At 44.8% G+C, this 23,941-nt stretch overlaps 5 protein-coding genes across 6 annotated transcripts; 2 read left to right on the top strand and 3 right to left on the bottom strand.

The window, feature by feature from the left end:
• The first annotated feature begins 1,689 nt into the window (after nucleotides 1-1,689).
• Nucleotides 1,690-8,583, top strand: LOC101778680 (ubiquitin-like-specific protease 1D). The gene is made up of 14 exons (XM_022826523.1): nucleotides 1,690-2,119; nucleotides 2,857-2,932; nucleotides 3,829-3,914; nucleotides 4,026-4,309; nucleotides 5,242-5,284; nucleotides 5,630-5,703; nucleotides 5,815-5,844; nucleotides 5,929-6,024; nucleotides 6,437-6,524; nucleotides 7,064-7,158; nucleotides 7,284-7,406; nucleotides 7,578-7,689; nucleotides 7,816-7,923; nucleotides 8,002-8,583. Exons 1-14 carry the CDS (start codon nucleotides 1,784-1,786, stop codon nucleotides 8,182-8,184), a joined length of 1,734 nt encoding a protein of 577 aa, XP_022682258.1. The 5' UTR covers nucleotides 1,690-1,783; the 3' UTR covers nucleotides 8,185-8,583.
• Nucleotides 8,584-9,020: 437 nt separating this feature from the next.
• On the bottom strand, nucleotides 9,021-10,978 carry LOC101778278 (protein NUCLEAR FUSION DEFECTIVE 6, chloroplastic/mitochondrial). The gene is made up of 3 exons (XM_004969825.2): nucleotides 10,684-10,978; nucleotides 10,476-10,600; nucleotides 9,021-9,251 (listed from the first exon to the last, which is right to left on the bottom strand). Exons 1-3 carry the CDS (start codon nucleotides 10,848-10,850, stop codon nucleotides 9,232-9,234), a joined length of 312 nt encoding a protein of 103 aa, XP_004969882.1. The 5' UTR covers nucleotides 10,851-10,978; the 3' UTR covers nucleotides 9,021-9,231.
• A 420-nt stretch (nucleotides 10,979-11,398) lies between these two features.
• LOC101777878 (pentatricopeptide repeat-containing protein At4g32450, mitochondrial) lies at nucleotides 11,399-14,643 on the bottom strand. The gene is made up of 2 exons (XM_004969824.2): nucleotides 14,365-14,643; nucleotides 11,399-13,926 (listed from the first exon to the last, which is right to left on the bottom strand). The coding sequence occupies exons 1-2, from the start codon at nucleotides 14,481-14,483 to the stop codon at nucleotides 11,715-11,717; spliced, it is 2,331 nt and encodes a 776-aa protein (XP_004969881.1). The 5' UTR covers nucleotides 14,484-14,643; the 3' UTR covers nucleotides 11,399-11,714.
• A 148-nt stretch (nucleotides 14,644-14,791) lies between these two features.
• On the top strand, nucleotides 14,792-19,014 carry LOC101777190 (protein farnesyltransferase subunit beta). Of its 2 annotated transcripts, none has more exons than XM_004969823.4 (13): nucleotides 14,792-15,095; nucleotides 15,512-15,598; nucleotides 15,697-15,838; nucleotides 16,345-16,427; nucleotides 16,514-16,567; nucleotides 16,677-16,728; nucleotides 16,795-16,859; nucleotides 16,971-17,027; nucleotides 17,101-17,173; nucleotides 17,399-17,485; nucleotides 17,571-17,712; nucleotides 18,315-18,421; nucleotides 18,564-19,014. In XM_004969823.4, exons 1-13 carry the CDS (start codon nucleotides 14,797-14,799, stop codon nucleotides 18,798-18,800), a joined length of 1,485 nt encoding a protein of 494 aa, XP_004969880.2. In that variant the 5' UTR covers nucleotides 14,792-14,796; the 3' UTR covers nucleotides 18,801-19,014. The 2 variants fall into 2 exon arrangements, with proteins under 2 accessions (XP_004969880.2, XP_004969879.2); XM_004969822.4 differs by having other exon boundaries at nucleotides 14,792-15,104.
• A 3,934-nt stretch (nucleotides 19,015-22,948) lies between these two features.
• Nucleotides 22,949-23,813, bottom strand: LOC101776778 (Werner Syndrome-like exonuclease). Its single transcript, XM_004969821.2, has one exon. It carries the CDS (start codon nucleotides 23,764-23,766, stop codon nucleotides 23,131-23,133), a length of 636 nt encoding a protein of 211 aa, XP_004969878.1. The 5' UTR covers nucleotides 23,767-23,813; the 3' UTR covers nucleotides 22,949-23,130.
• Nucleotides 23,814-23,941: the final 128 nt, after the last annotated feature.

Here is a 23,941-nt window from a genome sequence, read left to right as displayed (position 1 = left end):
GAAGGCGGCAGCTGGCCCTTGTGATGCTTACTCGCGCCTGCTCGCGCCTGCTCGCTCGGACGTTCGAGATCGGACTGTATGGACGCACGGCGTCGCATCCACGCCGGCACCCCGGCACGATGGACGACGCCTTCGTCAATTGTCACGCCGCCGCCGCCGCATCTTGCGTTGCGTCGGTTCACGTCGAGTGCCGCCGATTCGTGTCGTGAGTATCAATCAATTAGCCAACAACGGTTCGATCGTCTTGATCAATAGCCAGGCCAATGTGGCTTCCTCCTCCTGTTTTCACGCGCTAGGCATTCAGATAGTCAGATTGGCATCGAACACAGGAGCCGTCATGGCGGCCGGCGTCTAAAGTGAAGACCAGACTCTGCTGCTAGCCGTGGGCTCCCTCCGCATCGTCAGGCGGGTGGCGCTGACAACCACACCTCCGGCGCCAAGCTCCAGCCGCGGCCACCCCCAAACGCCGAGCTCAAGCTGATCTTGTGCTTTTGGACGAGGAGCTGGCGTTTAGTCTCGCGGATCTTTCGGAGCTCGCAAGCCTCGATCTAGCAGCAATATAAGAGAAGGGAGAAGGGAGGCACGTTCGAATTCGAGGCGGAGTGGCCGAGAGGAGGGGTGGACGGATTGGAATCCAGGTTGAGGACGATCCCGTGCGGACGGTTTGCTCGTGAAGTAAACGGAGTAAATTCTGGACCCCGCCTGTAAATGACGATTACAGTAACAAATTAAGCACTAGGACCACCTGTTAATAAGATTAAGTTGGACAAAAAAAGAAGCATTGCTTACTTTAATTATTATCAGATTATTATCAGGTAAGATAAGATTATGTTAGTCAACATTTATGCAAATAATTATTTAATTTTTATGGCCGGTTTGTTCAAAAACATTTGGTTCACGTTCCACGTCTCATCCCGAAGAGATCGGAAATTTAAAGAGTATTGATTCACGTTCCACAAACCCGTTTCTCGATCCTATCGTACTGGATACTTTGTGAGACTGCTATGAGGCGGATCGGGAGATGTGGGCAATGTGGGAGGTAAGGAAAGAAAAGAAAACACGTGTGATTGATGGTAGTGGGTACACGCGGGGTAGGTAGAGTCGCGATGATAAAAAGAACTGGAATGGTGGCTGAAATCCATCACTGAGACGACAGAGTTCATTTTTCTCCTTCCTTCATCATTCTATTTTACTTGATTGACGCGATAGTTAGGCCTTTTTTGAGGGATAATGAGGTATAACTCTGGAGGATTGTTTTCGATTTCCTCGTTCAGTACAAATAATAAAGTTACATCTTTATCTTTATGATGAAGGATCCACAGAAAATGTAAAGTTGCAGTAGGTGTTTATTAAAGACAATCACTTTACCTCTCACCCACTAGAGATGAAGCCACATATCTTATTAATACAACTACATTTTCAGCGTTATGCGACACCTAGAGATTTTTGTACTTACCTGCAGATTCCAGGCGTGAATAGGGGAGAAATACTCAATTCTGATCGAGTATATTCCAAAATTAACTGGAGATAACACATTTCCCTCTCGAGCAGTATATTTTAGGATTGCAATTACACCAGCACTGTTCGAATTGCCAGCAAGAATTGAATTCCTAACCTTCCGGTCTTTTCACATCCCCCCACTTCACGCCTCGTCTCCTCCCGTCCTCCGCCTCCGCCTCCGCCCCCACCCCAAACCCACGCTTCTATTCCAAAAACCCTCCCCCGTCCCGTTCGATCGCCGGAACGGGAGCCTCCCCAGCCCACCCGCCCGGCGGCGGCGGCAATGGCCGCGCTGAAAGGTGAGATCATCATAGATTGGCAGCAAGCAATGCCCCCCGACTCCCCGACGGCGGAAGTGGAGGTTGTTGGCTCCTCTTACCCGCCCGTCACGGCGCATCCCCCGACGGCGGCGCGCCCCGACACCGACGACAGCTCCGAAGGCGGTGATTATGGGGACGCGGCGGAGTTCGCAGGCTACACCGATAAGAAACTGCAGGATACGATCAACCGCTGGCGCGGCAAGACGCATGCTTTACCGGACGCCGGCAAGAAGATGCGGAGGCTCGTCAGCCGGATGAAGAAGGAACTTGAACGCCGGGGAGTCGATAGGCAGAGGAAGGTGAGTGAAATGTGGGCTTTGCGCACGCGCAATCGTTTCGGGTTTGCGTCAGTGTACGTTTTCCCCCCTTTCTGTTTTCGGCTTGGTTGATATCAGTCTTACAGACAGTTGGGTTGGTGATCTGGCGACATGAATCATGTGTTAGTATGCCTCATGAATTTCACAATTGTTGGGGTTTAGTGTGAGGTTTTAGGTAAAAGTTGTTTTTTAGTTGCTTTTAGCGAAAGAAATTACATATGCATAGTGGATGATGAAAGCGAGAATCATCCTAGTAGGAACTATGATTTTTTTACATACATTTAGAAGAAATAGCCATCCAAACTGGAGATGACATTCTACTCCTCACCAACTGTGCTAGGTTAAGTTCCTCGCAGTGGACAGAAATGACATGTTTATTTGTATCTGATCGACGGAAGTATAATACTTTTTTTGCTTACGTCACTAAGAGGGATCTAAGCGATAATATTATCAGTTATTAGCAATTAGAGATCGAGTGGATATGTAAGCGGTTTTCTTCCCATGATGACGTTTGCTTGGACTTGAAAGGAGGGTTTTTGTCTTTATGATCAGGATAGCTAATAAGACCAAAAAAATGAAATACTCAAAGATTACATGTTGCTTTTTTCCTGGCATGCACCAAGTACATTCCTATTTCTAGCACATTTCATTTCCACCCATGCGACAGCCTTACATTCGCACAAAAAAACCAACCTTACGTTTCCTTTACATTATTTTAGTATGATGACACAGTTCGGAGACAGACGGCGCAAGCTAAGTCTACTCGTGGCAGTGGGGGAGATGTCTTTACCTTCAGTAAGATTTATGCATTTATTTTTTTGGTTATGGTCTGTTTCCATTTTAGGTCTCACTGTTTATGTTTCTTAGGGGTATAAGGCCAGATAGACGTATTGTTCTATCATTGGTTTTATGGTTGATGATCCCAAATGCATCCAACATTGTTTATCTCTGCTGCAATCATGGTTAGGTAAAGGGGGGCTTACAAGTCTGCTTTAATCAACTGGGCACTGTACTTCCCACTTTCTAGGTGATTTTGCTTTGATTTTAGTTACCTGTGGCTTGGTAGATTTTGACACCTGAAAGGTAGAAACTGAATGCATTGATTTAGACATATGTTCTTTTTTAGTCACTAATTCCCTATACAACAACCATGCAGAAATGCATCCTAGTCCTGTTCGAATGTGCGCTATTCTAGTGTGACCATTTGGCACCTGCCGACTGACTAACTGAACATTGGGTGGCATACCAGGCTATGAGGAACCTCTCAGATATGACCAAGCCCCAAACTTTTAAGTGACTTCACCCTAGGAAAATAGAAGTGAGTAGATTTGATAGAAATGATCATCTCATTATATCCTACTGGAAAACATTGTAGAGCTCATGGAAGAACTCTACTGGACAACACATGGGATTTGTGTCTTCCTACTTCATTTCAGGGGATGGAATAAGTGTTTTGGTCTGTGTAAAAGGTCAACGTTCTACCTGCTGCCTACTGGATCACTGTGAATTCATAAACTTCTATATCTCGGTGCTGCATATTACTTTGAATCTTTGGTTTGTGTAGTTTATGGTGTTATTAAATGAACACCTTCCTAATTTTGGCTATTCTGATATCCTCCATTTTGTTGCCTCCTGTCTGAAGGAAGTTTCTGTTTGTGCAATCAATCACACTGTTGGCCTTTCTTTTGCAGACCTTGATGATGAGAACTTGGACAGTACGGCTGGCGCATACTGTAAGAACTCAAGCTGTACCTCATCTACAAATGCCTACACCCAGGTGCGCCTTTGTAACTCTGCTAATTTTTAATGATATGTTTTTCAGATATTCTTCTTTCTTAAGATTTACCTTTCTACAGATGTTGGTATTATCTTTCCTGATTGTATGTAGGATAAGGCTGCAGCATATAACAAAAGAAGTTCTTTAAGCCCTGTCAAGTGTGCTTACCTAAATAAAGATGGTAAAATAGCAAAAGATTCAGCAAGTCATCAATTTAAGACTTGTGCACGTCGTTCAAAGAGTACGGATCGTGAATGTTTAAATACAGATATTGACAGAAGAAAGAAACCAACTTTAAGGAGCTGCACCAGAAATTCACAGAAAAGTAACACTGTTGATTCAAAGGGCACGTGCAGCAAATTTCTTGAAGGTGCCACTTTTGGTAGTAAAAGGAAGTATGCACATCTTTTTCTTGATCTACTTGATTTTGTAAATCACTTTATCTAGTTTTATATAAAGAGCTATGTTTTTCTGTATCAATCGGTTCGTGCTTGCCAACTGTAGGTGTTCACTTTATACTTGATGTATATATAACATTTGCTCCAATGTTTGTCCTTCTACAATCTCTCCTTTAATAAGTTCTTTCCTCTTTTTAATTATGATTGTTCATGTTCCCACTGGTTTATATCATTACAACTTTGCCCTCCCTTCTCTTGTAGTTCTGTTGGCTACGCAAGTCCTCCCCCCCCCCCCCCATCTAGTAGTAAAATCACTGAAATTGAATCACCATGTCCTGAACTTAGTATCTTCTCTCGTATTCAACAACCGTATCAGATTCTCAATAGAAACAAAGTTTGGTGGGAATTCCATGGTATATTTCCATGTCTATCTTTTCCACTTTGATTTTAGAGACAAGGAGACCTTTTGTTTGGTTTTCTCACGGCTCTTATTGTGATCAGAGATTTTAATGTTACCATTAATCTCATATTCTCATTGCATCTGCACGTGTTAAGTACATTTATCTAAAGTGCTATATCTGTTGTGTAGTCCATAACTTATGACCAACAAGTCATGCAATAACCTGTGTATACTGTTGTAGTCTCTTTTGGCCAGTTCTTTGGATGGAGTTTATAACCCTATGGCAATTAGATTGCCATATCTTTCAAGTTCATTACTATTAGTAATATCTCTATTATTTACACCCTCTTTTCTTATGGCTCTTGTTGGGTTTCATCTCCAACCTACCCATGTTGCCCGGATCTGAAACGTGTTGTTTTTGTGGTTGCCATTGTTATATGAATAATGAAGTGACATCTTGATAGATTGTGGAAGTAGTACCTTTTGTAAAATCAATGTGTTCCTCTGACAGAAAGATTCTGATTTGCAGTTGGAACCTTGCAAAAAATAAGGCCTCGGCTTCATTTATAAAGGTAAATGTGCTGGTTATACATATTCCACTCACCTTCTTAATATTTACTCCTGGTGAATCAGTTGTATAAACAATATTTCCTACATGCCTCAGAGTTAGAATTTATGGTCTAATCCTATCAGCCTAAATGCATTTTTTTGTTATTTATCCACCTATAGCAATGTTTTTTCAACAACAAATGCAATGATATAAAATCCCAGAGTTTTTTATAATGAGTAAAGAAAATAAAACAGAAAGAAAAGCACAACTCATGTCCTCTTGTCTACTGTTTAATAATTGGTGCTTCTTTGATTTTATCACAAATTTTGTTATTGCTACATGCAACTTCAGTTGATGTCCATTTCAGGATGTGGTTCTCTTGGATGATGATGATGATGCAGAGCCTGCTAGATCAAATGATGCTGAGATATCTAATAAATGGTAACCCAACAGTGATAATATCTCTACATGTTACATTTTGTTGCTATCAATTATAATGTAAGATGGTGAGCAATTATAGATTGTTCCATTAATGAAACTGCACTTGTGTAGGGATGAGTCAAAGATCTACTATCCTTCAAGGTTGGAAAAGTCCTTTGTTATTGAGGTATATGTATATAGGGAGATTACCTCCATCCAGTCTGATATCCTTATATTTGTCAACAGAACTGATCCAGAAGCTGTTGAGCTGACCTACTCTGACATGAAGTGTCTTGAACCTGAAGAATATTTAAAATCACCTGTTATAAATTTTTTCCTTCAGTAAGTAACCTTTTTCATTTTTTAAACTCTCTCTTTTATCTTCCACTTTACTTCAGCATGCATGACTGAACTGCACTCATGCCTTTGCTCCTGAGATCCCTTACAGTTTTTGGACTATAAGACTTTTGATGCCATCTAATCCTGGCTAAGTATCATTTTAAAAGCAAAGTATTTTCATGTTGTCACTCAGCTTCCATAGGGAATAATTGGTAACCTCAAACTGCTTGATAAGTTGCTGAAGTTCAATGATGTAGACGCTGTGTGGAAGGTGTTCCTGACTTTACAACATATGACACATTTACTAGAGCTGTTCCTCCCATGGTTTATAAACTTCCAGTAATTTGTGCCATGTTTGTTTTCAATAAATGATATTTATCCCCTCCATCCTCCATCCTGATTATGGCCATGCCAGGTACCTCAAGAAATCAAGACCTCGCCGAGACTTGTACATGTTTAACACATACTTCTATAGCAAACTTGAAGAAGCACTATCCACTATGGTATGGTTATTGTTTTTCCATGCTATATTGATTATTTCCAAACGCAGAAAAACCACATCCATGCCCTTCCACAACTTGATATCATCACTTTCTTGGGATGTTGCACCGTAGCCTAGCGTAATGTTTTCAATGCACCATGTCATCCAATCCAGGTTGTACTATACTATAATTTTGTCCTTGTAGACACATGTAAAGTAAAATGTCTGATTAGAAGAATTCTTAGTTCACAGAATCGAGATAATTTTTCTTAGTCATAAACAATGTTCCTAGCACACATTTCGTTCAAGCTGTATATAGATAGTTAGATATAGGATACCTCAATGGTCCATAGTAATTTGGACAGATGAATTCTCAAAATGCAAATGTCGGTTAATTTTAAATTCCTTTAATCTGGGAAGCAGGAAATCTACAGTTTGCCAAAAAAGTCTTTCCATGCATTTTTCTTTGGAAACAGAGCCTATTTCATTTTTGCTCTTAAATTTATTTCATTTATTGTTTGTTGCCTTCTGCAATCTTGTTGACTTACACCTCTGTTCTAGGGTGACTGTGACTCACAGTTCAGCAAGTTACGGAGGTGGTGGAAAGGTGTAGATATTTTTAAGAAAGCATACATAATTTTGCCAATTAATGAAATGTGAGTTGCTTCTCTGGATAATACTTCAATATGAAAGGGCAATCTTTTCATCGCTTCTCGGCAAGAGGGATTACCTTTGTAAATAGTTGACGGAGTCTGGTTGACATTATGATCATGCAAATTAGGATGCATTGGAGCTTGATCATTGTTTGCATGCCTACAAAAGGAGTGGATTCAGGGCCAATAATGCTTCACTTGGACTCTCTTGCTCTTCATAGGAGTCAAAAGCTTTTTGAGACAGTTGCGAGGTATGTAATCAGCACAGCTACAATCCTAAGAGTTTGTTTTTGAGCCCAGTTTTTTTAGACTTCAAGATCGGAGCCAGTAGTCCGTGCTAGAAAAGCTTATAATTCCAGTTTTCTAACTGCTAACCTACTGTCAGTCTTGTGGCAACTTTCATGAGTTTCAATATTATACAGCTATCTCGAAGCAGAATGGCAGCATCTACAGAAGGATTCTTCTTATGATATTCCATTTTCAGGGACGGTATGGAAGCGTCTCCCTGAAAATATGAATGGGGAAAAGGTTGAGGTAAGAAGCCTAGAATTCTAGTGATAGTTCTCCAAATATATATTATGACTTTGCAGCAACTCCTTTTCCCTTTAGTTTTATTTGATGTTCCTTTTTCTAATGCTACTTTCTATTTTCACATGCCAGGTGCCACGTCAGCGTAACGAGTATGACTGTGGCCTATTTATGCTTTATTACATTGATAAGTTTATTCAAGAGGCGCCAGAGAGGTTGACAAAAGAGAGCCTTGGCATGGTACAAATTGGATTGCTCCATTATTTTTGTTGACTTACAGTGTTGAGTCCTGATACTAACGCGCTATCTGGTTCTTAGTTTGGACGCAAATGGTTCAACCATGAAGAAGCTTCACAGCTCCGGGAGGGAATACGGACATGCCTGCTTGATATATTTCAGAGTGCGCAAGAGGATGGACCATCAGAGGTAGAGTGGCATCCAGGCGATCATTCTGAAGGCGAAGACAAGGATGTGGACACAGTCATGGCTATAACACTCTGAATCAAGTGACAATTTTTTTTTGAAGAACTAATCAAGTGACAAATGAATGGCACGGCGCCTCCTGTTTCCAGCCACGCGGTGGACTTTGACCTTGGAATTTTGAGCAAACACCAGCTCTGAACAGTTCGGAGGGCAGCGTGTTGGCTGTGAATCTGTGATGCTATGGTGCCTCTGAAGGCGTGAGTGTGCTGTTCTATAATTATGCGTTGGGAAAGAGGGCACCAAGTTGGTTTCACTCTGATTAACCCTCGTTCATTCAAAGTGAACTTGGGCGGTGGAAATGTACAGTGTAAAAATTATGCTTAGGCATGCGAATGAAATGGTTCGTCCCGACATAAAACTTGCATGCTTACAAGTAAAACATCTGGTAATCTGATCAAGAATTTCAGTTTGCTTGCATTAGTTTGAATTGTGACCAAGATCAATGAGTTGTTCGGGTATTATCCCTTCCCAGAGTTTGTAATTTCTCTTGCGTTTCGTGATCTCAGTGGACCAGGGGTGAAGTAATAAATTGCGAGCTCTTTGCATTAAAAAAAATCAGCTGGCTGCAGCTGAAATAGCGGGTTATCTTGTAAAGAATGCACATATCAGATCATTATAACTTAAATTGCAACGCAGTGCTTGAACTCCATTTTGGGCACGAACAGGTAAATATCATTCTCACATTAAAGCAATAACAAAGCTTAGAGATTCAACCGAGAGAACTCCAGAGAACAAAGCTTCGATATGGAGTACTAAACTAGAACTTGTATAGTCATGCTGCGAGACATAATGCACTTCTGATTGATGTTAGGATGTCATACTATAATCCCATTCCACACTCAAAACAAGGAAAATAGATAACATGTAACATGGATAATTTGATTGATATCATGGAAAATGAGATAACTAGCACATGAGACCATAAGTTTTAGGTTGCGAATTTTAGTACAGATTCCATCAGCAAAAGTCCAAGGGTGTATTCCGCAAGGCATGTAACAAGTCTTATTGGAATCTTCTAGTAGAAAGGCTAAAAAACAGTCTCTTGTGACCGAAGCACCATTCCTGTTATAGAGGCGTAGCAAATCCTGTGGAAGCAAAACAAAAAAGAAGGGGTTAGAACAACAAAGCAGACAAATGGGATGAATGGGAACGTTGCCAGAAATACATAGAAAACGGTGCCCAATCAGATGTTGCTTTATGGAAATACAATGGTCTAATGTAGAGCTTAAACTGCTGCTCTAAGATATTAAAGGGTACTGCTGCCTGAAGATACCAATCATATGCACATACATAAAAAATCATAAATTACCGAGGCACTCAATATAACTTGCATCTTTAAAACATTGGCTTATTTAGAGTAGAATGAAATCACCTGGGAAGAAAAATGATTTCATTTGTTTGATCCAGACAACAAACTGTGTACAAACTATAAACTGCATGTAACAATAATTTGGTATTAAGTCTTGTAGACACCTTAAATGCCCTTTTAATACAATTTATAGATCTATAATTGTTTTCCAGATCCCAGCAATAATCTTAAACAAAATAGCCAAGGCACCGTACTATATCGAGTGAAAATGATCAGGTGGGTAAATGTGCCAATGCATGGATAACAGTTGTATGAAAGGATAAAGATTGAAAAATATCAAGAAAATATTTATTTTTGAAAAAAACTATTTTAATAAAGAACATAGCTATGTTCTGTACTTAGTCAAATGATGTTCCCTGGATGCTAAAGTAGTAGACAACACAAACATTAACTTGAGGTCAGTCAGGCAAGTGCATCCTAATCCTTGTGGCAATAGTTTTTTGTTAGGAACTGCCATACAGAGAACTAAGAAAAGAATGTGAATTACAAAGTTTTTTGATCCCATCCACCAAAGATGCCACTACTGAAGCAGCAGCGAATCAAGCATTTTGATCCAATTTTAGACACTGGCACACACAAAGCACTAGCCCAGTAGTCTAGCTTAACACAAAACTTCATTACTTCTAATTCAGGCATACTTACATAGGTGCATTCATATCTGAAGTTCCCTCAGTTTCTAGCCTATTCCCAGTAACCATCTCATTAAGGCCTAAAGGAGTGTGACACAGGTAAGCTGTATACATACTCACATAGCAGAACAATATTTAATAGATAACAACAAGCATCAAACCCAAGCACCAAAAACGGAAGAGCCACATCAGATATTCAGATTCTGATCTAGTTCAGTATAGTTCATCCGTTCAAATTCGCTACCCTAAGTCCCAATGGCATCCATCATTCACGGCACGGAAATGGATCGACTGGAGCGGGATAAATTTACCTTCGGAGAGCCAGCCCCAAGAGCCAGGTTTAAGCCCGAGCATGGAGGTGAGCAGCGCCGACGCCGTGGCGCTGTGCATCGGCATCAGCGAGCCCTGCACGCCGCCGAGCGCCGCCACCGGCACCCTGCACGAGACGAGCACACCGAATCTGAGTCAAGGAGCAGAAGAAAATGGGCCACGGGGGATTCAGAAGCGCCGCAAGGCTACCTCGAGATCGCGAGGCGCCGGCGAGAGGCGCGCGGAAGAGACGCGGCCGCCAGACCCGTAGACCGAGACGCCGCCTGGCGGGAGAGCGTCGCGGAGAGGGTCGGCGGGGAACCGGAGCGCAGTGCCGCGAGGGCCCGCCGCGCGCCGCCAGCCGCCGCCGCCGCCATCGATGGTGCGGTCTCCTCTAAAACCCTTCTCGGGATGTTTGCAGATGCGAGAGGACCTGGTCTATAACACAAGCTGTGGACGTCTCGCAGTCTGCAGGTAGCAAACTGACAGTCGTGCCGACGATTAGTTCAAATCTGCTAGTGTCCTGTTTACTCGTATTTTGTAGGATTTTATAATTTCCATTTGAAGGTGCACATTCTAGTGCCCTATTTAGAACATGAGATTTCTTAACCTCTGTAAAATTCAAGAAAAATTGACATGAAGATCATTGCGTTCTGAAGTGGCTAGAGTTCCGTCCGGCTAGGAAAAATAACCCATGCGAAAGGGGAAGCATCTTTGTTTCTTAGGTATCCATATTTTCCATCAAAGCGAGCCAAACAAAAAGAGGAGGCAACTTAAGACAAATACCATAACTTTTGCTTCTCCGTTTCTCTAATAGCCAGCTTCTTTATAAACTAGGCTCCAGGGCCAAAGAAATAACCTAAGCAAGAGCTGAAAGCCAAACTGGCATAAGAATCACGCTTTTGATAGCAAGGCAACGGGTACAGAAAGCAAGTAGAAAGCTCTGCAGTCAGCTGAAATGCTGAATCTTACATACCACCAGGGGACCATAACCATGTACACTGAAATTGTTTATTTTGCTGTGGCAAGTAACAAATCAGGGAGTGGAGCAATTAAAGAAGGTTTCAGGCTTGTAAACACATGAACAGCAAAATAGAATACTAAAAGGGCTTAATGTTACACCGATGACAGCATAGATGTCCCTGGTATAAAACTAGTGGCTACCTAAATGTCAGATAGGCAACGGCCCACAGTATTCTTGCACCGATCAAAATTAATAATGTGGACTTCCAGTATCCTGTTTACCAATAGTCTTTGCAAGAGCAGACACCATTTTCAAAGTGGTGGAATCTCTTCGCATCTCTTGCGATGATCAGACGCCCAACAAGTTTTGAGATGATCTTGAAAGCAGTGTGACAATCTCCACATGACCGAAGATTCTTTATAACTCGGATGGGAGAACGAGGAGCGCTTGTTATAAGACCGTAACTGATAGCCAGCCTCTCGCTGTGAGCCAGCAAAGCATCCTCTTTTGTTTCTTGATCAACGTCGTGAAGCACGAATCGGGTGTCAGCAATATATCCAGCTTCCTTCATATGAGCCGACAAGTACCTCAGCTCTTCATAGATCTTAGGAGTGTCAGGGTGGGATCGATCTCCAGCTCTATATTCATGGACCTTGCTCCTAGCTTCAGCAACACTAGCCTTTTTCCTTTCCTTTTCCTTTGCAAGGTCTGAAGCACCGACAGGGAAAAGACCCATCTTGGACTGTTCGTTCAACCTAGAAGAATCCAAACGTTCTATTATTTGAGCGCAACGATCTCCAAGCTCTAAGAAGCCATTAAGTCTGCACATGTTCATCAAATTTTCCCAGACCTCAATGCTTGGTTCCACAGGCATCCGTTCCACAAACTCATGAGCTTCAGCAATGTAGCCCGACTGCCCAAGCATACTAACAATGCTGGCATAATGTTCCATGGTAGGAGTTATACCGAAATCCTTCTGCATTGATTCGAAATGCAACATTCCCTCATCAACAGATCCCAGAATTCCACAGGCCAGGAAAATATGCATGAACATGACGGCATCTGGCTTATCCCCTGTCTGCTTAAACTGATCGAAAAAATCAGTTGCTTCTTCACCATGACCATTATGCACAAAACCTGAGATCATAGTGTTCCAAGAAGCCAAGCTACGATGATCCATAGTACTGAAAAGCTTCTTAGCATCTTCCATTGAACCACACTTTGCATACATCTCCAAAATTTTGTTTTGAACATCTGTGTCCACAACGATTGATGATTCCAACATCTGACTATGTATTACTCTTGCTTCTTCAAGAGCAGTTGCATCAACACATGCTTGCATCAATCTAAAGTACTGATGAGCATGTAGCACAGTTCCATTTCCCTGTAGCATAGCCTGAACCTCCAGCGCTTCTTTTATGTTGCCATCTTCACATAACTTCTCCAGTTCTTCAACAGTACCTTTGCGTATTCTGCTGACTTCGTTAGATACTTCAGAGGGTGACCCATCATTTGAAGGGTTGCCAGGTAGTGGCTGAAAACATATGCCACCTTGATGCGGCACACTATTCGAGTGATTCCCAAATGATGTAGTAGGTTGAACATGTGGATGTTTTTCTTGATGAATTCCATGAGGGAGGCGTTGAGCATCTGTATTTAGGTACATGGAATATCCTTGAGGAGTGTTCCTTGTGTCAGCTTGGCTAGGGACATAAGGGCTCTGATTGGCTTGTGGAGCATTATATCCATAATTGCTACTGCTGCCTTGCTGAAACCCTGCAACATGCTCCTTGTGGGAATGAGTTGGATTTGCATACTGGGAGGTAGGATTTCCAGGTCTATCTGGATAACCACCCCCAGATCTATGATCAACGTATTGCTGTTGCCGAAAGACTTGCTGATCATATCCAACTGAGTTTGGCCCTTGTCCTGAAGGACCATATCCATACTGCCCAGTAGTAGCTCCCTCTCCTTTATAGATCTTCCGGTTACTTTGGGTGTTATATCCAGAGTTATATGCACCATATCCATTAGGATGATGATAAGTTTGCCCTTTACCATACCCAGATTGGGTGTTATTAGCTTCTGCACCATTGTACTGCTGATGGGCATTTGGAAGATGTCCACCATGGCTTTGCTGGTTGTATGCACTGCTAGTTCTATAGGATTGTGTTGCATCATATCCAGGTTGCTCATTATTTGCCCTTGCACCAGTATATGGCTGATTAGCGTTTGGAGAGCCATATGATCCACCACTTCTGTAAGGTTGCTCGGAACCACCACCAATATTCGCAGCACTTCTGGAACCAGCTGAAGGGGCATCTCTCTGAAGCTGGTGGCTGAAATGATTTGAACGGGAGTTCCCATAGCTACCTGCATTGTTTTGTCCCCATTCACGGTGGCAGTCTTCATCAGTCCTTTCAGATGCAAGGCTGCCAGCTCCTCGATGTGGAACCCAAGATGGCACACAACCTCTTTCAGCTGGAAGTCTGCACGATAAAATAAACATGCTTTCAGGTTCAGGATGACGCTAAATTGGAGTTTTTTCAGGAGCGTTATTAGTCAGATCAGGTAAGCAGTGAAATTATAGGCTAATAAAAGTGTGTTTCAGCAAACAGAAAACCAGAATTACTACACCCTAGCACCAAGGTCAGTATCAGGGTATGCCCTTCATATTTTCCATTTCATGTTCTAATCGGGCCACAACGAATCGCAGTTTCCTTCCAAAACTATTGGCTACGGACGAAAATGGATAATCTCTACGGTTAGAAAACCTATTCGGCTCTGCTCCTAGCAACCGAGGAAAAGTTCACATAGAACCACAAATCATGAGAAGATCTCCCAACTCTAGGGAGAAAATACACATCAGATTGGCAAAACGGTACAGCAACGCGGGTTCAACGAGCCACCAAGGCAGCGTGCAGTACCTGGGCAGCGAATCTACGCGCCGGTAGGGGGGGACGGGCGCGGCCGATGCCGCGATCGCTCCGCGAGGGGAGTAGCGGGCGGCGAGGAGCGCCCTGCGCGCTCCAACCATGGCGGCCATCTCCCTCCCTCCCTCTCCGTCTGGACCTCTCTCGGGAAGCTCCTCCCACTCCCGTGCGTCTTCCTCGCTAAAACCCTGGCGAACGCAAAGGCGGCGGCTGAGCTCCCCCAAGCCGCCAAGCAGAAGCGCTTCACTGGGAGGGGCTCGGCCGTCCGTTGCGTGGCTGGCTGGGGGGGCATGTGATGCCGTGATGCGATGCGGGCGGTGCTGACGGAGTTCAATCGGGCCGAGTAACATTAGCTGGGCCGGCCCAACGCGTTACTTTTTTGGGACTTTAATTAAGGAGGAGCGTCCGGGTCCACGACGGCGGCACATGGTTCGCCTGAATCGCCTCTCGCTGGGAGGAGGATCTGCGCGGCCGCGGCACACAGCTCGTAGCCGAAACCGCAGGCCGCAGCAAGCGAGGGCCCAGCCAAGCGGCGGCGACCCTCCTCCGGCCGCAAGGACCATGGACTCCTCGCCACAGCCGTCGCCTCCCACCGGAGGCGACCCGGAGGCGCCGGCGGATACCGAGCTCCCCAGGCTCACGGTGACGCAGGTGGAGCAGATGAAGGTGGAGGCGAGGGTTGCCGACATCTACCGCGCCCTCTTCGGGGCCGCGCCCAACACGAGGTCCATCATGTGAGCATCCCCTGGAGCACGCTAGTTTTCTTATTTCTGTTTAGGCTCCGCCCACTGTTGGCCGTGCTTGCACTAGTAGTTGAGCGGCGGATCCCTAGGCATCGATTTGGTTTGGGGATTGGAGAATTTGATGAACTCTAGCTTCAAATTGTGAGCTCGCCAGTAGCTTTACCTATAGTTGTTTCTAAAAACAACTTTACCTATTGCAGCAACATAATTGAGGAGTGCAGCGTTCCTGATTTGGTTGCTATAATTATTGCTTACACAAGCTTAATGCTGCCAGTTTATATGTTATGTGTTAGAGTCTTTAAGGATACACTCATACACAAACACTAAGCTTGAGATTTGAGATTACGTTGTTTGCTGCCTCATCCTGAGCTTTGATTGTTGAGTTGTTTCCTGTGCAGGCTAGAGCTGTGGCGTGACCAACATATCGAATATCTGACGCATGGGCTGAGGCATCTTGGGCCAGCCTTTCATGTTCTTGATGCCAAGTAATTCTCGTACATCCTTTAGTTATCTTGCAGAACGTTCTGTCTGAATTTGTGTCACTGATGCATAGTTATCCTCACATTGTTTCTAATCGGTACAGTCGTCCTTGGCTGTGCTACTGGATGGTTCACCCACTTGCTTTGTTGGATGAAGTACTTGATGATGATCTTGAGGATGATATCGTGGACTTCTTAGCTCGTTGTCAGGATAAAGATGGTGGATATGGTGGTGGACCTGGACAGGTTTGCTTCAACCTTAAAACTTTTTGAGCCGCCTCTGGATAATTTCTTTCGGTTTGCTATTTCCATTTATTTTAAATAAGATTTAGATTTTCATTTTATGCGGTGCGTGCATTAATCTTGAACTTGTCCAGTGAAATGCTGTGGACAGAGATTTATTCTTGCATGTCACATTAAAGGCCTCTTTATTTTTCCTTCTTGGAATAAGTTAATCTGATATTTACATGTCTGTGCAAATAAAAGAATACCATCTTCAGGCATATGATTAAAAGTCTCAGAATAATGAATAAATGTTTTCTATGAAATATCCATCTATGCTTTGGCTTTGTACCCTCAGGGATATCTTTTGGATAAATCATTTGTCCTTCTCTTTCAATTCACGTAGGTTTTTACAGCAAAGCTTTTTGTTACTGGATTTATAAAATTTGATTTAATTTCTATTGACTCATTGAAGAGGATTAATTATAAATGGTTTTCTTTATATATTCTTTTGCGCACATCTTTTGCAGTTGCCTCATCTAGCTACGACTTATGCTGCTGTAAACACGCTTGTGACTATTGGGAGTGAAAGAGCACTGTCATCAATAAATAGGTAGCTCTTATGGTTTCTCTCAAACAAGATCTGCGTTACATACAACTATACAAGTCATTGGTTATAACATCTGCCTTCTTGTTCAGGGATAACCTGTACAAGTTTATGCTTCGAATGAAAGATGAATCAGGTGCTTTCAGGTACACATCATCACATCCGAACAGCCTAAATAATGTACAAAAATCACTTTTTTTTCATATGTAACTCCTTCCGAGCTGATGCTGGCCACTCATCTTTCCTTCACCATAGAATGCATGATGGTGGTGAAATTGATGTCCGGGCTTCATATACCGCTATATCGGTGAGTTTCCTGTACTCCTCCATGATTTCTTTGCAGTTCTCTGATATATCCTCATGTTGACACTAGGTGGCCAGCCTTGTGAACATTCTCGATGTTGAACTGGCAAAAGGTGTTGGGGATTTCATAGCAAGGTTTTGTTTGTTTGATATGACTGTCTATTTTTCAATTGAAAATTTATTTTTGCTTGGTCACAGTTCCTTTTTATAGAATGACTTCTCAATTCGTATACTATATGACTCCAGATGTCAAACTTATGAAGGTGGTATTGCTGGGGAGCCTGATGTTGAAGCTCATGGTGGGTATGTTTCTGACGATTTCTATTAATTTTCTGAATTCATCTGTTTAGAACATTAAGTGAAAGTTTCTTTAAAGGTACACGTTCTGTGGGTTGGCTGCTTTGATCCTGCTTAATGAGGCAGAGAAACTTGACTTGCCTAGCTTGATCGTAAGACAACCTCTTCCTCCGTCTTTATTTAATTTTACTTCTACTATGATGTGTGTATTTATGTGACTGATTTTATCGTGTTTAGATCATGAAGTTGTCCATTTAGGTCCTTTGGTTCCTAAGTGAACAAATTGTAGTTGATATGTATGTCTTTGGGTGATGCAGCAATTTTTTTATTACATTACAATACCTGTTGGCATTGTTGCTGACGACTTCACCATTTAGGACTGGGTGGCGTTTCGTCAAGGAGTGGAATGTGGATTTCAAGGAAGAACTAATAAATTGGTTGACGGTTGCTACTCCTTTTGGCAGGTAATGTTAATATCTGTCTATGGTTAGTCGGTTATCTTTGCCACAAGATGTGTTCCGCATAACAGAAATCTAAATGTGTGACCAGGGAGCTGCCATTGCTTTAACACAAAAGCTAGTTATGATTGTTGATGAACAACTGAAATCATCATATTCCTGCAAAAATCCATCATGGGATGATGCATGTGGTACCACTTCATCTGGGTGCACTTCAGAAAAATCTTCTTCTGGTAAGACTCATGACCATCCATATTTTTCTCGTGGAATGAAAAATAATCGTTTATTTTTGTTTATGATAAGTTCAAAATTAGTTTCCTGTTCCTCACCAAAAAATGGCTCCAGATAGTGTTCTAACTTCTAACTGATTAGGATTCCTTCTGTATTACTCCTCATACCATGCAGCAATGCACTTAAGGGGTGTTTAGTTTGAGGAATGGGGTGGTCCATTGTCTTCTCACTCCTCACTTTTTTGTTTTGTTTGTGAAATGGAATGGGTTGATCCATCACTACCTCATTCCTCACATGCTAATAATTACTATAAGCATGAGGAATGGGGTCATCCCACCAAAATTCATGGGATGTACTCATGATGAGGTGGTTCCTCAAACCAAACACTCCCTTGTAAACTTAATCAGGCTAGTAGGCTGTACAATTGCTATCAGGTTGGCTATCAAATGATAGCAGTTATCTATTTTTAGAACCTTGATCTACTTTGGGAATAATGTCATTGTTGCCTCGCACTGTTTAATCAATTTTGTACATTTCATGTACAACTTTATATGCTCCATTTATGTCTCCCTGCTCATTTATTTTTCCTTTTCTTCCCTTGAAGATGTGGATTATGCAAAGTTTGGATATGATTTTGTACAACGGAGCAACCAAGTTGGCCCACTGTTCCACAACATTGCCCTGCAACAATACATCCTGCTTTGTGCTCAGGTGAGAGAAACTTCAAATACAATCCCTTTTCTGATATGGAGAGCTCTCTCACCTGAATATGGAATTTGTAATGCCATTCTATCATTTAAAGTTTTATCAAGTAACTTCAGATAATCAGATTACAACCACTTCTGTAAAACAGGTACTAGAGGGAGGTTTGAGGGATAAGCCTGGAAAGAACAGAGATCACTACCACTCATGCTACTGCCTCAGTGGCCTCTCAGTTAGCCAGTACAGTGCCATGACTGATTCCGATTCATGCCCCTTACCGCAGCAGGTGCTCGGCCCATATTCAAATTTGCTGGAGCCGATCCACCCACTCTACAATGTTGTACTGGATAAATATCATACAGCCTATGAGTTCTTTTCAAAAGAGTGATCAGAGTGTAGGATTTTAGAGCAAAGTTGGCTAGGCATATTGTGTGATTGTATTGTTTGCACGGATAGTATTGGCCACAAGTACTGTGACATTATATTCGATATACATACCTTAGTCGTGTTCTATCAGGCTATTTGTATGCTTGGTCAGTTGCATTGCCTGGTTTAGATGATCTCGTCTCAATTTATGTTATTGGCTTTTTTTAGTGTTGGTACATTGCCTGGTTTCGATGGCCTCATCTCAATTTCTGTTACTGGCTTTTTTTAGTATTGTCAAAAAAAAGTCATCAAATTGTAACGTTAGATACGCCATTGTGATGTGGAATTAGAATGAAGATTTTGTATATTTTAAATACAAAATTGTGTGGAGTTACTTATTATACTCTCCAAACAAATATACGACGTGAAGATTTGTTATTGTAAAAAAGCAACATCGGTCATGAACCATAGCGCGTGTCAATTACCCAAGGATCATTTAATTATTAAAAAAAATCTAAGACTCTTGAGCGAGAAGACTCGCCAGCACTGGCTGTCTCCACTCTCCAGCCACCGCGGCGGACAGGCAGCTCAAGAGAGTCTCTGCTGTCAGAAACCGATGGCGTGACGCGCAGAACAAAGGTTACTGCCACAGCCTCAGGGTTAGGGATGGCCGGATGGGGCACTGTATTTCGTTTTGACCAGCCTCACTACTGTGGCGGTGCTGCAACGACGTGGGTTCAACATTCACGGTGCTGTCGCGCGCTCGCGCGGCTGCCATTGCCGCTTCCACTACCACACTCCTCTAGCCGATGTTGTCGAAATGTCGAGGAACGAATAATAAAGCGGTTTAGTGGTCAGCGTTCGTGAATTAGCATGGACAGATCCTGAAATCCTCGTGGTAGCGTGGATGCTTAAAACAGTTTAACTATGCCGTTGAGGCCTGACGCAAACCTGTAAGGTAGATGAGCTGTGCTTATGCGGGCTCCCAGATGTTGGGATGAACATTGAACAATGATCACGAAACAGCTCCTAAATGCACCAATCACCGATTCACCATACGAGATGAATGACTAGCACGGCCAACACGAGATCGATTTCAGGATAACATAAGAAGAACATTTACGTGCCACGAATGCAGATTAAAGATAAGAACAATATGGTTGGTCCTTAAACTTGTCTCGTTATGTCACTTAGGGTGTGTTTGGTTTGGGATCGAACTGGGTTGGAATGGACCCATCAACCTGTATTTGGTTGAAAATACATCTGGGTTGGATCGGACCTAGGAGGGAATATCCTCCTAGATGCAGGTCAATGGATTATTTGATTAATGGATCAACAACCAAACCACCCATTTTATGGAAATGGAGAGTTGTTTTATTCAAATTCAAAGCGCTTCGTAATTTTTTAAATTCCGCCAAAACGAGCGGACTATTCCAACCCACATGGATGTCGTCGTTGCTCCGTTTTGCGGTAAAAAGGTAGGAGCGCGCATGCGGCCGACGCGAGGAAGAGGCAGGTGCGCGCTGCCGCTGGCGTGATGGGAGAGGTAGGGCGCGCCACCACCGACGCGGTGGGAGAGGTAGGGCGCGCGGCTGCCGGCGCGGTAGCCGATGCAGGGGAGAGGCAGGTCGAGCGGCGGCCAGCGCCGGGGAGCTCCGCCACCGGGGAGAAGGAGGGGTGCTGGAGGGGCGGAGGTTGGGAAGAGGGAGGGGGGCGTGGTGGCTAGCGCCGGAGAGCTCTGCTAATGGCTCAAGGTGCGGGGGGAAGGCAAGGGTGCGCGGTGGCCAACGAGCTCGACCTCCTGCGGGCGCGACAGGGAGGAGCCGGGCGACACGTGCGGGGAGGAGCCGGTGGGCAGAGCAGTGCAGCGCGTGGTAGGAGCCGGCGGGCAGAGTAGGGCACGGTGGGGAGGAGCTAGCAGAGCAGAGCAGGGCGCGACGAGGAGGAGCTGTCCGGTAGAGCAGGCGGCAGCATAGCGAAGGGAGCTTGGGGAAGGAAGCAGAGGAAGAACATAAGATTCATGGAAAAAAAGAAAATAGAGGATGACAGATATGCCCCACATATGATAGGTGGGGCCATTGAAAACTGGGGCTAACGGTGTTAAAATAGCATCTATTCCATCCCTCTTAACCTCTCCAACCAAACGAAAAACTGGTCGGACCCATCCTCCCAACCAAATATTTTGAACCCAACAAAAAAATAGGATGGAATCAATCCATTCCACTTAGTTCCAAAACAAAATACATGGCCCCGTATTCGCAAAAGTCACATCTACCTCTAAACTTGAGCTCGGATCTCAGAACGGAGATCTAACTCCTAAACTTGCTTGGGTGTCACTAAACTGACACACTAGTGACACCACAAAGCCTAGAGGCTTTTGTGCCGGCTGGTTCTAACCAGGATAAAACGCCCACGCGGTCCTGCTTATTTTCTCCTCCTCTCCTTCTCCCTTATCCTCGCGCTCTCCTCCTCTTCCTGCTTTTTCTCTCGCGCTTCCTCTCTACCTCTCCACCGGCGCCTCCTCTCCTCCTCTCTCCTCCTCTCTGCATCGCCCCCCCCCCTCTCCCGCCCCTAGCCTCCCCCTCTACTGCCCCTCCCCTTCCCCCTTTGCTCGCCCCTCACTAGCAGTGAGGAGCGGTAGCGGGACGAGGGCAGGGCAGTGGCGCAGTCGAGCGGCGGGCGGCTGAGCGGAGCGGGCGTGGCGTGGGTGGCCGGTGGGCGCGAGCGGAGGCGGGCGGGCGCAGGCGCAGGCGGAGGCGAGCTGGCGGCGATGGGTGAGGGTGGAGCGGAGGTGGGCCGAGGTGGGCGGTAGCAGACGGCAGCGGGCGGAGGCGGACGACGGTGGAGCGGATGCGGGTGAGGGCGAGCGGAAGCAGGAGAGCAGGCGGGCGAGCGGCAGTCGAGCAGGCGGCGGCCAGCGCGGGCAGCGCGCGGCCTTTTTTTTTAACCGTTTTATCCTGATTAGTTTTACCAATCGGAACTAAATGGGGTCTTTAGTCCCGGGTGAATGACTCAGAACTAAAAAAACCTCTTTGTCTCAAATAATTAGTTCTGATTGGATTTTCGGAATCATGGTCCTATCCATCGAGGACTAAAACCGCGTTTTCCACCTGTGCGTGTTGACCTCTCTCTCTCTGCGTGTCGTGGTCGTCGTGGGGCTAGTGCGTTACTGCAAACGAGGAGGAGATGGGCACGACGGGGAGAGGGTTGGGAGCGGCAGTGGTTATATAGGCCGGGAACAAGAACAGAGCTAGTTACCTTGATTCTAGCTCACAACCCAAACGTTCTGTACGTACATCGTTACCTTCAAAGCTGGTTGGCCTATGTGATTTCATTTGTAAAGGGTTGCCCACCGCGCTTGCCGCACGATAAAGCTAATTGGCCTAGATCATGATGACAAACTAAACTTGCTAATGAGAACCTTGAAAGGTTGGATGATTGTGCTCATATAGTTTGAGAGTTGTAGGGGAGAACTGGTGAAGCTTTTCGTAGTATTTCTTCGGTGTTAGTCTGGGATGCCTGAATTAATCAAGCTCATGAAGCCTTAAATAGGAGTTAATTTAAGGCCCCGTTTGGTAGGGTTTCTCAAAGTGCTTCTCCACCAGCTTTTGGTGAAGCCCTACCAAAGGGTCAATTTCAAAACGGCTTCACCACCAAAGCCGGGGAGAAGCCGCAAAACGGCTTACACTAGAGAGAAGAAGCCGAAAAAAGTAGCTTCACCGGCTTCTCCTCCCTCTCCAAGCATTAAGTGATCATAAAATTACATATATTGCCATTGAGAAGCCGTTTTACCAAATGTTTTGCAAAACGGCTTCAGCTTCACTAAAAAAGCCACTCCACCGAAAAAGCCGAAGCCGAAGCCGTTTTATGAAAAGCCGAAGCTCTACCAAACGGGGCCTAAGAATAAACTAAAACATCTTATATTTTGGAAGAGTAATGATGAGTTGAGCAACAGCTAACTGTTGGAGTCAGTTTGTTTTTTCATCTGGTGTATTATCACATACGCATGGGCATGAGCGTATGGCGTTTGAACAGAACAGTAGCTATTGGTGCGTAATATTTTTTTTCCCCTTTCGCGAAGATATACCACCCACTATTTTTTTTAAACTCAGATAATAATTACCACTTTCTTTTTCCAGTCTAGTATAAAGTTGTTAATAGAATCCACGCAACGAACTTGACGAGTACAGCTCACATGGAACTATAGAACCGACTTCACGATAGCTAATTAAGCATAATATTTACATGTCAAGACTGCAGACTAAAAAAGCCGGCCTACAGCAACGATGATTGGGAGCAGAGGGACGCCTAATGACAAAGTACCGCATGGAAATTCGAACTGACACTAAACCCTAGTAGTCGCCGTCGTAGAGCCTCCGGCCGACCTCGAAGGACGCAAAGGCGTCGACGCAGGCGTACTTGAGCTGGTCGTACGAGAGGTTGCGCGCGTCCCAGGCGCTGACGCGCACGCAGTGCGGCTTCTCCATCCGCACGCCCATCACCTCCCACACGAGCGCCTGCAGCCCGGCCGAGCGCAGCGCGGGGTTCCCGAGCTCGTCGGCGGCGAGGGCGCGCAGGTCCTCCGCGCACGCCGCCTCCAGCCCGTACCCGGCCCGCAGCTTGGCGAGGTCGTCGTGGACCCCGACGCCGACGAAGGTGAAGCGCTCGTCGGCGAAGAAGTCGAAGAGCGAGCCCGGGATGTAGTCGGCGTGGAGGATCTGGAACACGAGGCAGCGGCGGCCGACGCAGATCTGGAGCAGCGCGACGGGGGGCGTGCGAGCGTAGTAGTAACCGTAGCCGTAGTCGTAGGAGGAATGGCGCCATTCGACGTCCAGGCCGACGACGAGGCGGTGGACGCGGTAGATCTCGTCCAGCCACGAGTCCACCGCGTCGCCCGAGTCCGCCAGCGTCGTGCGGATGGCGTCCTCGTCGAACGACACCACGTAGTGGCCGTGGCCGTCGTGGCTGTAGGAGATCGAGGTCGCCATCTACGGATCCTTTCCCGGCGGCGATCGATCGATCTCCGCGTGCGCTGTTACTTTTTGATTTGTTTTGGGATCAGATTGAGGGGCTGGCCTAAGGTTCCCTAGCTGAGTTGGTTAGTGGAATCGAGAGGTACTCCTCAGGTCCTGGGTTCGACTCCCCGTGGGAGCGAATTCAGGC

The sequence above is a fragment of the Setaria italica genome, chromosome V (genome assembly GCF_000263155.2).
Source record: "Setaria italica strain Yugu1 chromosome V, Setaria_italica_v2.0, whole genome shotgun sequence".
In the NCBI taxonomy this organism is placed as follows: Eukaryota; Viridiplantae; Streptophyta; class Magnoliopsida; order Poales; family Poaceae; genus Setaria; species Setaria italica.
This window is presented reverse-complemented; position numbering and strand designations above follow the sequence as displayed.